A 16816-nucleotide genomic window follows, 5' to 3' on the forward strand; every position below is an offset into this window, starting at 1 on the left:
TTAGTTGAACAAGAAGAGGGGTAATAATGTATCTCCAACAGAATTTATCCAAGTAGATGATGAAAATGACTCTAATTTTCTAGGAATGAATGTACATTTTAATAAACCCTTGGGAAAAATTGAACAATTACAAAGAAATCTATATTTCGAAATACTATTTCTGCGAAACACAAATTAATTATTATCCTAAGGTACTTAGCTAGAGGAGAGAGAGCTTCCGTAGCTTAATATACAATTTACAATAATTATAGAATCTCAGAAAGTGCCATTTCATTATTCATTCATTTCCATCGTTGATATATTTCACAAACAGAAAACAGCTGATCGGCATGTATTCGTGAATCCGTGTCGTCAATGACATTTGATATTGTGGAAAAATCAAATTCCCCTAGACTTGCATGAAAACTTGCAGAAAAAATGGCACCAAACCGATTATCGCGCAATTGCAAGAAGTTGCATGCAATAGTCAACTGACGACATACTGCGCATGCCTTTAGGCAACTTTCTTGCGTCTTGCATGTAGAATTGCAAGCTGTAAAGCGCTCTTAAGGCTATTCAAATTTCAAATGAAGAGAAGAAGAAGAAGAAGGTTAAATTAAACGTGACCGTGACCAAAACAAAATAACAAAAACAAATATATAAATAGGAATGTCTATTAAATATTATATTCCTAGATATAATTATTCCTTTCAAAATATGAATTCTTCAATAATTAATAATTATTTAGAGAGCGAATGTTAAATATAGCAATAAAATATTACAGGTTGAATATTTTGTGATACTTATTATTAAGTAAATGATAAATAACCAACAGTTACAGAAAGCAATGAAAAGCCTCTAGAATAATTAACCTATTTCTAAACAGTTATATTTTTATAGTGGGTAAGTTATTTTAGTTAACTACCTGTCATGTTAAGCGAAAATCTATTTTTAACTAGCAGAAATAAAATGAAAAACAAAAATAGATTTCCTACTTTTGTAAAATTTTCCTTCCATTTGTATGTAGGTAAGAACCTCCAAACGTTCAGTACTTAATAGAAGAAATGAAAATTATTAACAAAAAGGAAATACCTCAAGGTGGTTTAATTTTAGAAGAAAAGCCCTTTGCCTATATACTCTGTGAGAAGTTTCGAACTGTTAGGTGTGATTTCTGTTTTCAAAAGTAAGTAGGTGAAAAAAATATGTAGGTACTTTTATTTGAATTTTATAATTTAAATATTGTGGATAAACTAAGTATATTTTCGCTTAGATACGTTTTACATCTTGGCATCCAATTTTTATGTATTCTTTAGGCACTGTATCCTCCTTATGGACTGTGCTGTATAGGTAGCATGTTTACTACAACTTACAAAATTTACATGTTTTAGAAGTTGCATCATAAAATTATACAACTACTTACTATTCTCTGTTTACAATAACATAATTTTTGATTCCTGCAAACTTAATTTTATTGATGACAGAAATAATGGTTTGTTTGATTTTACTGGAAATGATGTTTATTTAGATAGATGATTGAAATACATAAGCTACAGATTAACTAATATTTTTATAGTAGGGGAGCATTGGATACTCAATTTGCAGTTACTAGAGCATCATGGGGACCTATTGAGTTATGAAGATAATGTCCTTAAACCAAAAAATGTGAAGTTTTCCATTTTAGTGGGAACTTTACCATTTTTTAATTTAATTTTCCTTTTCCAAAAATAGTTATTTCAGCTTTTAACTTCCTTATCCTTAATTCGAAAAAATGTCTCGAATAAAAGTTACTTATTTTTACATAAGCAATCCAAATCTGCAATAAAAAATGGGGGTTCTTATTTAAAATTTTAAAGTATCTCCTTGGGGGGTTGTGTTTGGTGTCATTCAATAGATTTTTGAAAAATATTAAACACATTTTTCAGTTTTTCAATATGATTTTCATTTCGAAATATTGCAGGGTTCCTATTTAAAATTCTAAAGTTATCCCCCATCCCCTTTGTGGGGTCGTGTTTAGTATCATTCGGTAGATTTTTGAAAAATATTAAACATGTACTGTTCAGTTTTTCAATGTCATGTTAATTTCGTGAAATACCTATTCGCTTTTTTTTGTGAAACTTTGTGACTCACCTATTTCCTTAACTCCACTCTAATCGTTAGATTTTTTAAATATACACTGTTCGTGTATACACTTAACTTACCTTGTCTTAATCTGATGTTTCTGAGTTTTTTTAAAGATATATTTTTTTTACAGACTGCACCAAAAGCACGCCCCTGTATTAAGAACTCATATATGGTAGGGGTACATTTACAGGCACAAGGTTTCTCCCCATGTGATTTGCTGATGCCTTGAGTAACTGTAAAAATCCCCGCTTGTGCTCCCCTACCAATATACTTTGAAAATATTTGTAATATGTGTAATCTAGTACAAATAATTATAACCATAAATATATTGAAACTTTAAACACAAGAACTATTTTTTTCAATTTTTCTATTTTTTTAATTTTAAATCAACTTTTAAATATACACATTATTTATTTTAAATATAACTAGTGGTTCTACATATTTGCAAATTTCTTGATAAATTGATTGATATACTTAAAAACTTCTACATCATACATACATTTTGTAAATGAAACATTACATTTTGTAAAACTCTTTAATGGAAGTGTGTTTTAAATTTTAAACTTAATTTTTGATACTTTATTCTCATATTTTCTACCTTGAATGGACAAATTCCTGTTGTTTTTTTTTTACCAATAAAGAATAATGTCCCTGAATTTTTTACAAACCTCACTCCTATTTTCCACATATGAACCCTACTCCCCTTTGTCTTAATCACTTTCACATTCTTATTTGCAATAGTTTTGCTATAATGCGATCTCGAAATAATAAAAAGTGATTCATCTTTAGTATTGGACTGGAAAGCACCACAGCAGCAAAACTTAATTTAGACATTTTTTAAAATTTCTTTATTTTTGTTAGAAGCTTATATGTATATGCCGATTTGTAAGACATTGAACCGAACTGCAAAGCTCCACCCCCAGCATCTAAAAAGACTGATTCTTCGAAAATATTCATAGAATTGATGGTAAATTGTCAAAACAGATGAATAGAAAAGGCTCACTTTCTCTTGACTTGATCATCATCATCAGTAGCTCGACAATCCTTTTTGGGTCCTGCTTGTTCTATGATTTTCCGCCATTCTGTTCTGTCTCTTGCTTTGTTCTTCCAGTGGGTGATCTCAAGTGTTTTCAGGTCTTGTTCCATGTATCATACATATAAGTTTGGGTCTTCCCTTTGGCCTTCTCCCTACTGGTGTTTGCGTCATTATATGTTTTGGTGTTTCAGTCTCCAACATCCGTTCAACATGGCCCATCCAGCGCAGAAGTCCGATCTTTATGGATGTTATGATATTGGGTTCGTTGTATGTTGTGTATAGTTCAAAATTATATCTTCTGCGCCATACTTCATTTTCTTTCACCTCCGTATATATGTGTCTAAGGATTTTTCGTTCAAACATACCTAATAAGTTCTCATCGCTTTTCGACAGTGTCCATGTCTCTGATCCATATATAAGGACCGGATTTATCAGGGTTTTGTATATTTTGCATTTGGTTTTTCTCGTGATGTTGTTAGATCTTAGATGTTTAATTAGTCCATTATATGTTTTATTAGCAATATGTATTCTTCGCTGACATTGTTATCTGCGGTAACTAGTGAACCTAGATATGTAAAAAAATTTACGCTTTCGATGTTATAGTCTCCTATTGCCAGATTCTGTAGGTTTCTTTGGCCTGTCGATTTGCTGGCCTTCATGTATTTGGTTTTTATTTCATTAATATTTAGGCCACTGTTTTGTGCCGCTCTTTCTATCGCATTAAATGCTTCTATCGTTTCTCTTTTGCTTCTAGCTATGATATCAACATCATCTGCAAATGCCAATATTTGTACATTTTTTGTTATTATTGTTCCTCTGGTGTTGACTTTTGACTCTCTAATTATTTTCTCTAATGTGATGTTGAATAGAATACAGGATAGGGCATCTCCCTGTCGTAGGCCCATTCTAACATGGATTGTATCTGTTAGTGCGTTTTGAATTCGAATTTTGCTTTGTACTTTCTTTTACTAAAGTGTTTCTTTTACTATATCAATGAGTTGAGTTGGAATATTAAACTCTTTCAGGGCGTGGATCAGAAATTCTCGAGTGGACAAATTCCTGTTTTTCCTTGTTTTTTTTTTACCAATAAAAAAATAATGTCCCTGAATTTTTTACAATCCTCACTCCTATTTTCCACATATTATGAACCCTACTCCCCTTTGTCTAAATCACTTTCACATTTGTATTTGCTATAGTTTTGCTATAATGTGATCTCGAAATAATAAAAAGTGATTCATCTTTAGTATTGGACTGGAAAGCACCACAGCAGCAAAATTTAAATTATACATTTTTAAAAATTTCTATATTTTTGTTAGAAGCTTATGAAGAAAAATACTGCATAAATATTTAGAGAGAGTAACTAAATTAATCTCGGAAAAGTATTTCCCAGGCGTTGGTTCAAAAAAATATAAAATTAGATTAGACGCGCGCACTTTTGCATTAAGCGATTCTTTCAGCCCGATTAAAGTTTGTACATGTTGAAAGATAGTTGAAAGATAGCGTTGGTTCAAAAAAATATAAAATTAGATTAGACGCGCGCACTTTTGCATTAAGCGATTCTTTCAGCCCGATTAAAGTTTGTACATGTTGAAAGATAGTTACTGGTAGAAAAAACAAACTCATCCTGTTTTGTGTTTGCTTCTGGTTCGTTGTCTTCTTATCTGGCCAGATATCCTTGTGAAGCTGCTTGAAGGAGAATATATGTGGTATACGGAAACTATTTAAACACATACGCGCACTTTTAACTCGAAGGCTTAGTTGGTTTAGTGACCGGTAGAATTTTAGCGGTAAATTCGATATTGATAGCGGTAAAATGCTGTACTGAATTGAGAAGAAGTCATAGATGTGACTCCTTGAGGTTCGAAGACGGAAGTGGTCGATGCAAAAGTCTTATCGGGAAGGGAGGAACGCTTCGCGCAAAAAAATAGTACTTATATACGCCGCTAGAGTCTATATCTAGGGGTTGTATTACGAGGGAGCGTCTGAAATTATTATTCTGGACGCTGGTTAAAATGAGTATTTTAACATATTGCCGGGGGGCGAAATAAGCGAGTACGCCTCTGGTTATGTAGTAGTGTTAATAATATAAAAAGTGAAATATAAAAGTTGAAACATTCTGAGATACCCTCGTAACAACTAGTGATCTTTTTTAACCTAAGTAACATATTTATTATAATTAGTATCTAACGTATAAAGGATTGAAAATCAATAAAAATAATGAGTTTACATAAACGACTAACCTAGAAAGACAAACATTTAAATAAAAATTACTGAACTAGTAGTTGCAGGGTAATACTGCAATGAACCCTGACTGCGAATGATATTATCCCTACCAGGGAGTACCTCTGTCACTTTTGCCAATGGCCAAAATAGAGGAGGTGTATTGTCGTCTTTGAATAAGACGATATCACCTACTTGTACAGGATTGGTAGGTACCGTCCATTTTGGTCGGTGTTAGTAATTAAATAATCTATTATCGGTGTTAGTAATTAAATATCTATTAGTAATTAAATATTATAATTAATATCTATTAGTAATTAAATATCTATTATCGGTGTTAGTAATTAAATAATATTATTTAATTAATAATTAAATAATTAAGTAATAATTAAATTACTTTAATTTAATAAATAAATTAAAGTAATTAATTAAATTTAATTGGTAATTAAATAAATAATTATTTAAATAATTTAAACAATCCATCAAGTAATCCACTTTCCACCGTTGCCAAAAATTCTGTTGGATCCGGCTCACTTGTTGATAAATAGTGAGACGGTTTTGAGGTATGTCAGAAAGTGTAGGCTCAGGAGGAGCAGTCAAGCTCTGTCCTACTAAGAAATGACCTGGGGTCAAAGCTGTTAGGTCATTGACGTCATGAATAGGTCTAGAATTGAGGATAGCTTCAACTTGACAAAGAATTGTATAGAACATCTCAAAAGTGAAGTGGAAATTCCCAATCAACCTATATAAATGGTACTTAGCACTCTTGATGCCAACTTCATGTAGTCCGAATTGAGAGGGATTACGAGGAACACCAAACTTAAATTTAATAAAATTAAATGATGCTGGGAGTTGACCTTCTGGCGATAAACCTCTTGAGGGTAAGAAGAAATGCATCAGCAGAGAGTCCAGTGACCAGTTCTACATGAACACATTTGGTGGTCATACAAATGAAAAATGCGATATAAACTTTATAGAGTTTAGCATTTTTTAAAGGCTAGACTTTGACAAGAAAAAATCCACCATAGTCAATGGAGACTCTTTCGAGGTCGGCTAGATAAGACACGATCTGGGTGAACATCTGCCATTTGTTGGAAATAATTAGGAGTCATGAATCTAAAACAATTGATGCAATTATGAATGACTTTCTTGGTTTGTCGAAGACCATCAAGGGGCCAGTATTTCAATCGTAGATGAGATAAAGTGGTTTGTGCGCCTGCGTGGCACAGCTTTTTGTGTTGCTGTTCAATCATCAGAGCAATAATACAATTCTTAGAAGGAAGGAGAATTGGGTGCTTCTGTGAATAGCTTATGGAAGCGAAACGTAACCTCCCACCTACTCGTAACAGTTTATTATTTTCATCGATAAAGGGATTCAGGGCTCTGATGGCTTTATTGGAGACAGACAGTCGTTTGGACAATTCATGAATCTCCTTAGTGAAAGAAATGGATTGAATATACTTCAGAACAAGGCAAGTAGAAAATTCAATTTCCTCCACGGAAAGTACATCAGTATCTATAGCAGTGTGATTTGATTTCGCTTTAAGATTGGAAATAAATCTAAGAACATAGGCTAGGGATCTTTGAATTTTTGTAAAAGATGAACAACGATTAAATAAATCATCAAAGGTGTCGTTTGGCTGAGCAGTAACAGTGACATTTAAGGAAACTTTTTTCTTAATTCAGGTAATTCCCCATTCCATTTTTAATATAAAAAAGTGAGTAATCGATTTCTGGTTTGATTAGAAATTTCGGACCATGAAGCCACATATCAGTAAGTTCAGCATTAGAACAAATAGATTTTGCTCTGGAGGGCAGATCCGCTGGATTTTGTTTAGTCTCAACGTGGTGAAATTGATAAGATTCACTGAGGGAACGTATTGTGATGTAATTGCCTTTTTTACGCGGTTGACTCTACTATTTTATTTATTTATATTTTTAGGCACTAATTTAAATAAAGGAAGACTTACTTATATTATTTTATTTACATCGCTTATTTATTTAATAGTTACAAATAACACCAACTAACACATCTAATTTATTTACAAACTCAAATTTATGATTTAATTAACTAAACATAATAATAACTAATAAATACATTTCAATACATCCGATTCGAATACATTAAATTAGGCGACGCGCTTCGATGAAGGAATGACTGGCCTGTGCTCGAATCTCGGTTCTATATATACTTCGGCAGCGGTTGTCTCCGAACGCCGTGGATAGGAATGGTATTGTCTTGTAACGCCGAGAAGCTTCGGGAAGAAATAGGCCAATTCGTGAGCGGACTAAATAGTGTCACATTGCCCCCTCCTTAAAAGATGGTTCCTCCTGGAACCTTGTCGGGACTGGAACTGGATGCTGGTATCTGCAACTGGACCCTCTTTTACAACTCCCAGTTGTATAAACGTGGCAGGGGACAGTCTTCGCTCCGCACCAGTAACTATGCGGATTGCAACAGACTAACACCCGGACCTCGGTGTCTTTAAAAATTTCTTCTACCATATTTCGGATAACTCTCCAGTCTAATTGGCGGCATTCTAACTTTGGCATGGCTAACTTTTGCACGTCGGACTCCAACACGTGCTCTCTCAATTGAAATAATGCATCCCATACATCTTGGTAGGTAGGTTGGTCATGGACAGTGTCTTTTGTTACCAGATAGAATAGGTAACGTGATGCATCTTGGAGTTTCAATGCTTTTCCAGGAGCTGGCAGTTGGCATTGAAGTTCTGCAACTCGACCAAACTTCCTTCGAAAGGCGGATGCCAACCCTCGTGCGTCTTTGATACTGGCCGGGATGGTATGGGCCAGTGAATAGTCATCGGGAAGTGCGAGTAGATCTCGCTTTTCTTCATTGGTAACACCATGTCTCGCTTTACCGGTACCTCCATATGCCCCCATGAACTCCTCGAACGTGAGGTCAGGTATTTCTCGAACTTGGTTTACTTCCACTTCTTCATCTACGTCGTGGTCTCCCTCGTACGGCGCCAACCGGTTATGGTGGACTATCATCGGCTTTTCCCTAGGAATCTTGCTTATTCGGTAGATAACGTCATTAATTTTCTTGACAATGAGATACGGACCTTCCCAGAACTGCTACAACTTGGGAGAACAACCTGTTCGCTTCTTTGAATTATAAAGCCAGACTTTGTCGTTCTCCCTGAAACATCCCTTCTCGGCTTGGGTATCGTATCGTTTCTTCATTCGGTCGCTAGCGATTTGAAGATTAGAACGGACCAACTCATGTATATCGTCCATTCTTCTTCTCAATTCATTCACGTAATCCTCACCAGCAACATCTTCTCCAGGTCGACATCCAAACTCTAGATCACAGGGTAGACGCATCTCACGTCCAAATAGGACTTTTGCTGGTGTTTGGCCAGTTGATTCATTAACAGCAGATCTATAGGCCATTGCGAAGAATGGAAGGTACTGGTCCCAGTCTCGTTGATAATTGGACACCATCTTTGTCAAATACTTGCCGACTGTCCTATTCATACGCTCCACCATTCCATCCGATTGCGGGTGATAGGCCGTGGTTCTTGTCTTCTTCATGCCTAGTTTATCACAGATTCCTTGAAATAGATCGCTCTCAAAGTTTCTTCCTTGGTCACTATCGATCTCCAGAGGTACTCCGAATCGGCTGATACAGTCTTTGATTAGCACATCTGCAATAGTGGCGGCCTTCTGGTCTGGAATTGCGTAGATCTCCACCCACTTCGTGAAATAATCCATTACCACCAACATGTATTTGCATCCATTGTCACTTTCTGGAAATGGCCCGGCAATATCCAAAGGTATTCTTTCAAACGGACTTCCAACATTGTACTGTCTCATAGGAGCCTTTCTTTTCCGGTAGGATCCGTTACTTGTAGCACAGGTAGTACATTTCTTACACCAGTCCTTCACATCGTCAGAACTATTCATCCAATAAAATCGTTCCCGAATTCTCTGAAGGGTCTTCTTTACACCAAAATGCCCTCCTGATGGACTGTCGTGTAACTGACGAAGTACTTCGGCTACTCTGCTCTTTGGAATCACCAACTGTGTTCTCCTCGCTGAACCATCATCATTTTCCATCACTCGTTTAAGCAAGCTGTCTTCCAAGATAAATGAGTCCCACTGGGCCCAATACGTCTTAACTACTGAGCTTAGGCTTGATATTTCTTGCCAAGATGGTCGACGGTTTTGTTCTTTCCATTTTCGAATCTTCTGTAAAACTGGATCTTTTTCTTGTTCTTCCTTGATCTTGGTAGGCGTCCACTCGTCGTTGACCAATGTTGTTCTTAGTACTGCTGCTTCCTTTGACTCTGTTTTGTTGCAATGGGAACATTCTGCTGGACACGGTCTTCTAGATAGAGAATCGGCGTTCCTGTGGCTAACTCCCGCCCGATGCTCGATCTTGAAATCATATTCTTGAAGTCGTTCAATCCATCTGGCTATCTGACCCTCTGGATTCTTAAACTGCATTAACCATTTAAGGGCGGCATGGTCGGTTCGGATTAGAAACTTCCTTCCGTAGAGGTATTGATAGAAGTGTTCCACTGATTTTACTACTGCTAGAAGTTGTCTTCTCGTGACGCAATAATTTCGTTCAGGTTTTGAAAGCACTTTACTAAAATATCCAAGGACTCGTTCCTGTCCTCCTTGGATCTGCGACAGCACTCCTCCAATTCCCACATTACTTGCATCCGTATCTAAGATGAACTCTCCTTCTGGCAGTGGATACCCTAATATTGGCGCTGTAATTAAATGCCTCTTCAAAGTTTCAAAGGCCGTTTGGCAGTCTCCATCCCAGCAATAATCCCTTGCTTCCTCTGTAAGTTGCGTTAATGGCTTAGCAATATCTGCAAACTTCTTAATGAATCTCCGGTAGTATGTACATAGTCCCAGAAAACTTCTCACTTGATGTTTATCAGTTGGTTCAGGCCATTCCTTAATGGAATCGATTTTTCCTTTATCCACGGCCACTCCTTCTTTGCTGACTATATGACCTAAATAATTGACTTTACTTTGAAATAACTGGCATTTCTTGGGATTTAACATTAACTGGGCAGCTTTAAGTCGATTAAAAACGTCTTCTAAATTCTTCAGGTGGTCTTCAAACGTCTCTCCCAAAACGATTATGTCGTCTAAATACACCAGGCACGTTTTCCAAGATAACCCTCTCAACACATTTTCCATAAGCCTCTCAAATGTCGTAGGAGCGTTACAGAGTCCAAACGGCATAACGTTGAATTCCCATAATCCAGATCCTGTCGTAAAGGCCGTCTTCTCTTTGTCCACTGGATCCATTTCTACTTGCCAATATCCAGACTTCAAGTCCAACGTAGAAAACAATTTACTTCCAGCCAATGTGTCCAACGTGTCGTCGATCCGAGGCAGAGGATAACTATCTTTCTTGGTAACATTGTTCAACAAACGGTAGTCCACACAGAACCTCGTAGTTCCATCTTTCTTCTTGACCAGGACCACCGGAGAGACCCATGGGCTCGTAGAAGTTTCTATCACCCCGTCTTTCTTCATTTCTTGAACAATCCTTTCAGCTTCCTCTCTCTTCGCCTGTGGTAATCGTCGAGCTGTTTGACGAATTGGCCTAGCGGTACCAGTGTCAATTTTATGTTTGACAACTGTCGTTCTTCCTGTCTTTCCTCCTTTTGGTACGAATATGTCACGATATTGCCTAAGAAATTCCCTTAATTTCCTTTTTTCCATTTGATTTAGAGATTGGCCTGCAACTGCAACCATTTGGTCGAACTTGTCGTTGGAATTATCTGATGTTGTCGTCTGCCGGATTATGGACGTCACGGGTACACAAGTTCCTACTTTTGTCTCCTTCTTGATGGTCACTGGGTAGTCATTGACATTAATCAATCTCACGGGAATTTCTTTAGCAGAAGTAACCAATTCCTTTCCAATTATGATTCCTCGGCCAACCTCCTCGTCGTGGTTCCATGGCTCCATCATAACAGGTGTTCCTTCTTCTACAATTCCCTGTAGCCGCGCTACGATGATCGTTTCACTCCTCGCAGGCACAAGTGTATCTTCTCTAATAGCTGCTAGCATAGTGCTGTCATCATGTGGATGAAGAAATACCTCCTCGTTGCCAACTTTGATTACCCTGTTCTTAAAATCAAATTGAAATCCACGCAAATTCATTACGTCCATTCCTAATATAACATCTTCTTCGATGTCTGCAACTATGACAGTATGGACGAACTTTTCTGCTCCAATCCCCAATTGTATCTGGATTTCTCCGTGGATGTTGGCATTTTCACCTGTGGCAGTCCGCAGACGCAACCTCGTTGGTAAGAGTTTCTTACGACTGTTTATAACTGACGGTCGTATAATGGTCCTGGTCGCTCCGGTATCCACCAACAATGTATACTTTTTACCATTTATTTCTCCATCTACATATACATTATCTTCACGACATTTCAAAGAAGCTATTAGTATGAGAGGGTCTTTGGAAAAGTTGCGGGTCGAAGCTGCCCCCCTAAGGCCGACCCGTTCTAGTTTTCCTGCTGGTGAGTCTCTTGACTGTTATTGTACCTAGGGTACTTACATGAACTCCGTACGTGTCCCATTTCACCACAATTCCAGCACCTTATGGTCTTCGTTTTCTTGTATGAAATACCCTTTATCATATTGACAATCTGGTCCAGTTTGTCTTCATCCTCTTCCTCTTTCACTGTCCTAACTTTACTGTACCCGCCAGAGGCCTGGGTAGCTGATTCGTATTCGAGGGCGGCAGACAAGACATCGACCAGCGTCTTGTGACGAGCTAATCGCAGTGTTCTTTGCATTTCATGATCACGAAGGCCATCAATGAATGTTTGAACAGCCAACTTTTCCATCATGTCTTCGGGAGCTGTTGGATATGCATATCGTACCAACCTGGCAATATCGACCTCGTATTCTTGAAGAGCTTCATCTTTCTTTTGTCTTCGATTTTTAAACTGCGACTGATAGACATGCTCTAAATGTTCGTGCCCGTATCGCATATTCAGTCTCTTTTTAAGCTGCTCGAAGTCATCTGTCTCCTCTACGGCTATGGTCTGGAGGACATCCAAAGCGTCGCCTCGAAGAGCAATAGTGAGGTTTACAGCTTTTTCTTTCTCGGACCATCCGTTCGCTCTGGCCGCCGATTCGAACTGTTTCATGTAGTTGTTCCATGATGACTTTCCGTCGAAATTTGGCACCTTAACACGAGCAAGACTCACACTCCCTTCAACTATCGACTGTGGCTCCAATTTGTATTTGGTTTCATCATTTTTAATGTCTGTTAAGATGGGTTCCATACCTTTGTCTACTTTTTCCGTTTCCCGCATTTTCTTTTCTATTTCCTTGATCTTTTCTTCAAAAGTAGATTTTATGGACGATATCTTGTCGTCAAAATCCGAAGTGACCCTAGAGATCTCGTTAGTCATTTTGCTGTCAAGGGATGAAATATCACCCGAAACTTTCTTCTCTAACGATGCAATGTCTGTCGAAACTTTCAAAACATCCGAGGAAACTTGGGAAATTTCACTAGAAACCTTTTTCTCTAACGATGTGATCTCTGTTGAAACTTTGTTCTCCAGCGATGTAATGTCTGTCGAAACTTGGGAGATTTCACTAGAAACTTTGCTCTCTAACGATGTAATGTCTGTCGAAACCTTCGAAATCGACGAGATCACAGCAGCATGCTTGTCTTCAAACAAATAGGTTTCTGGATCTTTACCCTGTTCCTGAAGAGCGTTCTTTAGACGTTCGACCAGATCAGCCTTTTTCCCAGTAGAACTCAGATCCCTTTCTTCCAATTCAAGTCTCAGGTCCACAATGTTTAGCTTACACAAGGTAGACATGATCACACACTTTATTTATTACGATTTATATTTTATTTATTTTTAAAGGTTCCACACTCTATTTAAACCGAAAATTTACGTTGAATTTATTTATTTCGAGTATCCCACTTCTGACACCACTGTGATGTAATTGCCTTTTTTACGCGGTTGACTCTACTATTTTATTTATTTATATTTTTAGGCACTAATTTAAATAAAGGAAGACTTACTTATATTATTTTATTTACATCGCTTATTTATTTAATAATTACAAATAACACCAACTAACACATCTAATTTATTTACAAACTCAAATTTATGATTTAATTAACTAAACATAATAATAACTAATAAATACATTTCAATACATCCTATTCGAATACATTAAATTACGCGACGCGCTTCGATGAAGGAATGACTGGCCTGTGCTCGAATCTCGGTTCTATATATACTTCGGCAGCGGTCGTCTCCGAACGCCGTGGATAGGAATGGTATTGTCTCGTAACGCCGAGAAGCTTCGGGAAGAAATAGGCCAATTCGTGAGCGGACTAAATAGTGTTACAGTATCTTTGTGACTCGAGACTATACAAACTGATTGTAGAGAAACTTAGATGTAGTTAAACAGGTCAGGGCTATTGTACTGTCAGAGAAGAGATGAGTTTCAGAAATTTTTAAATCTTTCTGTAAGATACCTTGTGAGCGGTGAGTTAACTGGATTCCTAATGGAATGGCGGAGAGCTCTAATCTTGGGATAGTTAATTTGTTTTTTAGTGGAGCGATTTTTGTCTTGGATGTGACAAGTCTCACCGAGACGGTAGAGTCGTCATAAGTGACTCGGAGATACACGCAGGCAGCGTAGATGTCCGGGGAAGCATCACAGAAGGTCATAAGTTGAGTATCGATAACCTTTTTGTCTAGAACTAAGCATCTAGGAAATTTTGTTAGATTTATGGATTTTAATTTCGTTAGAAGAGATTGCCAATCAGAAAGAATTTTATCATTAGTAATGGGGCTGTCCCAATATAGTGACAATTACCAAATCCTTTGCAGCAGAAGTTTTGAATATACAAGAGTTGGTGAAAGAAGCCCTAAAGAGTCGAATAAACGAGAGACTAACACATAACTAAGAATTTTTCTCTTAGTAATTGGTGATGTTACCTCGCATAAAGGAGGCTTGAATGAAAAAGTATCCTGATCAGGTGACCAAATAATACCTAATATCTTGTCTAAGGAACCAGCTAGGTTTAACTTAATTTCTGGAGTTGGAATCAAGTTATGTTTTTTAAGAAATTCTGGATGGTTCGAGCTTAGTTTATGGAGCTGAAACCCGTGCTTACTCAACAGGGAACTTAACTGAAAGTGGAGAGTCTCAATTTATTCTAAATTGTTACCACCAGATAGTACATCGTCCATATAGGTAGAGTTGAGCAAGGTTTTTGCCGCAGATGGGTGTGAAGTTACATGAGTATCAGCAATGTGTTTTAATATGAGTGGCTAAGAAAGGGGACGAGGATAAACTAAAGGATAATCGGTTGAAACGAAAACACTGAAGTTTGCCATCCTGTTTATCCCTCCATAGAAAGTTGAGAAGGAAAGTTTCTTCTTCATTTATGGAGATTTGCAGAAACATATGCTTTATGTCAGCTGCTAGTATATACTTGTAGTGGCGAAAAGTGATTAAGATATCAAAAAGTTTTGTTTGCACCATGAAGCCTTTATCTAGAACCTGATTTAAGCAAATACCTGATGTGGACTTGTTAGGATCAAAGACAATTCTCACGGGAGTGGTGGAGCCTGTTTTTATTATAGGAAAGTGAGGCAGAAAATAATTGAATTTTCCATCAAAATTTCTTATTTGAAGAGGAACGTCTGAGACTAAACCTTGAGAATGGTAATCTTGAATAATTTTAGAATAGCTTTACAACAGGACAGGGTCTGAATGCCATTTTTTCTCCAAATAAAGGAATCGTTTTTTAGAGCTGTGATAAAGGAATTTCCCATGTGTAGGTCATCAACAGAGTGTTTTAAGTTTAGATTAACTTGATATCGACCTGAAGGCAGAATCTTAACAGTTTTCAGAAAAAGTAATTCAGATGGATGATTTTCAACAGATTCAGAAATAGGAGGGTTGACTTCTTCGGATTTCCAGAATTTTTGAACAATCTGAGAGAGATTTTCATCAGTGGTTTGAGATTCAGGTGATTCTGGAGTAGAAGAGAGTGTCGTACATGTAACCAAATTATTTACATAATGAGAGGTACCATGCTTGCTTTTTATACAATTTTCAGGAATGCGGCCAGAGATGATAAAACCGAATGTAGTGTTCTGCAGAATTGGTAGACCAGTACCTAAACGAATAATTTGACCTAGTATAATATCTCCATAGTAGTCAGCACCGAGTAAAATATCAATGTCTGAAGTGATATGGAATTGAGAGTCAGCTAGTTCCACTTCTTGTGGAATTTTTAGTTTTTTGGCCATAATCGGTAATTGTGGCAGACAGTTTGTAATTTTAGGTAGAATGGGACAAGAAATGTCCAACCTTGAATCATTTGTGGAAGAATAGATAGTCAGATTAGCCGTTGATTTGGAAACCGAGACAGTTTGATTTACTCCGGTGATCTGTAACTGCTTGTTAAAGGTGGGAGTGCTTAGCTGATTAATAAGATTTTGTGTAACAAATGTAACTTGACTTGCTTGATCGAGAAGCGCCTTTACATAAATTCTTTTTCCACTGGGGGCAAGGAGGTATACCTGGATGGTACTTAATAGGACAACAGGTGTGTTGACCGTATTAGCTGACAACACGTGTGACATAGAAGAGTGAGATGGGTGCGTGTTGTCCCTATCCTGATTTTGTGAAGTAGAAGGTCTATTATTCGAATTAGTTAATTCATTGTGCGTGTTTAGATTAATTGGATCACGTTGAGGAGAAGAAGAATTTTTTCTCATATCAAAATGTAAATAGCTGTGGTGCTTGCCACCGCAGTGGGAACAAGTTGTCTTACTTAGACATTTTGGAACGGAATGACTTAAACCAAGGCAGTTATAACAGAGATCATGTTGTTTGACGAACATGCTCTTGGCTCGAGGTGTGAGTTCTTTGAATTCCCTACAGATATAGATGGAATGGTTACCTTTACAGTAGGGACATAGTCTAGACTTAGAATTATTGAAGGAGTTTGTTGGTTGTCGTGTTGGTTATTATTGGTGTGATATGAATGTCTTACTTCCTTGGAAGTTTGTGATTTGTAATTATTTTGGGACTTGAACGAAGAAGATTGCAGATTTTCCAAATGGCTGGCTCTGATATCTATATTTGCTAGGAGCTTTGAAAACTCTATGACCTTGTCAGCGTCAGGGGCAAATTCCATTGAACGCAATGTAGCTTGGTCAAGCTTCTGCGAAGTAATGTGAATTAGGACTAAATTTAATAATTCATCGGATGTCTTATTGAGATTAAGCAAAGCCCTGTAGCTATTTGAAACAGAAATATGAAATTCTCTTAACTGGGAGGAATTGGCATGATTGTTCAAGGGTTTGGAGTCAACAATACCTGAAATTAGATCTCTAATAAGAATGCGATCATTAGTATATCGAGCTTTCAGGGTATCTAAGGCCATGGTATAGT

The 16816-nt window shown here is 37.1% G+C and overlaps 1 protein-coding gene across 2 annotated transcripts in view; it reads left to right on the top strand.

Annotated features, from left to right (window-relative positions):
- The first annotated feature begins 570 nt into the window (after positions 1–570).
- The window catches only part of LOC126884366 (histone-lysine N-methyltransferase SMYD3), a 435662-nt gene continuing 419416 nt past the window's right edge, over positions 571–16816 (top strand). Inside the window, exons 1-2 of one of the 2 annotated variants that reach the window (XM_050650298.1) lie at positions 571–882; positions 1007–1162. In XM_050650298.1, coding sequence (XP_050506255.1) covers positions 1044–1162 — 119 coding nt within the window. In that variant the 5' untranslated portion in view covers positions 571–882; positions 1007–1043. The remainder of the gene's footprint in view (positions 883–1006; positions 1163–16816) is intronic. The other variant, XM_050650296.1, reaches the window with a different exon arrangement.

Source organism: Diabrotica virgifera, chromosome 5 (assembly GCF_917563875.1).
Source record: "Diabrotica virgifera virgifera chromosome 5, PGI_DIABVI_V3a".
In the NCBI taxonomy this organism is placed as follows: Eukaryota; Metazoa; Arthropoda; class Insecta; order Coleoptera; family Chrysomelidae; genus Diabrotica; species Diabrotica virgifera.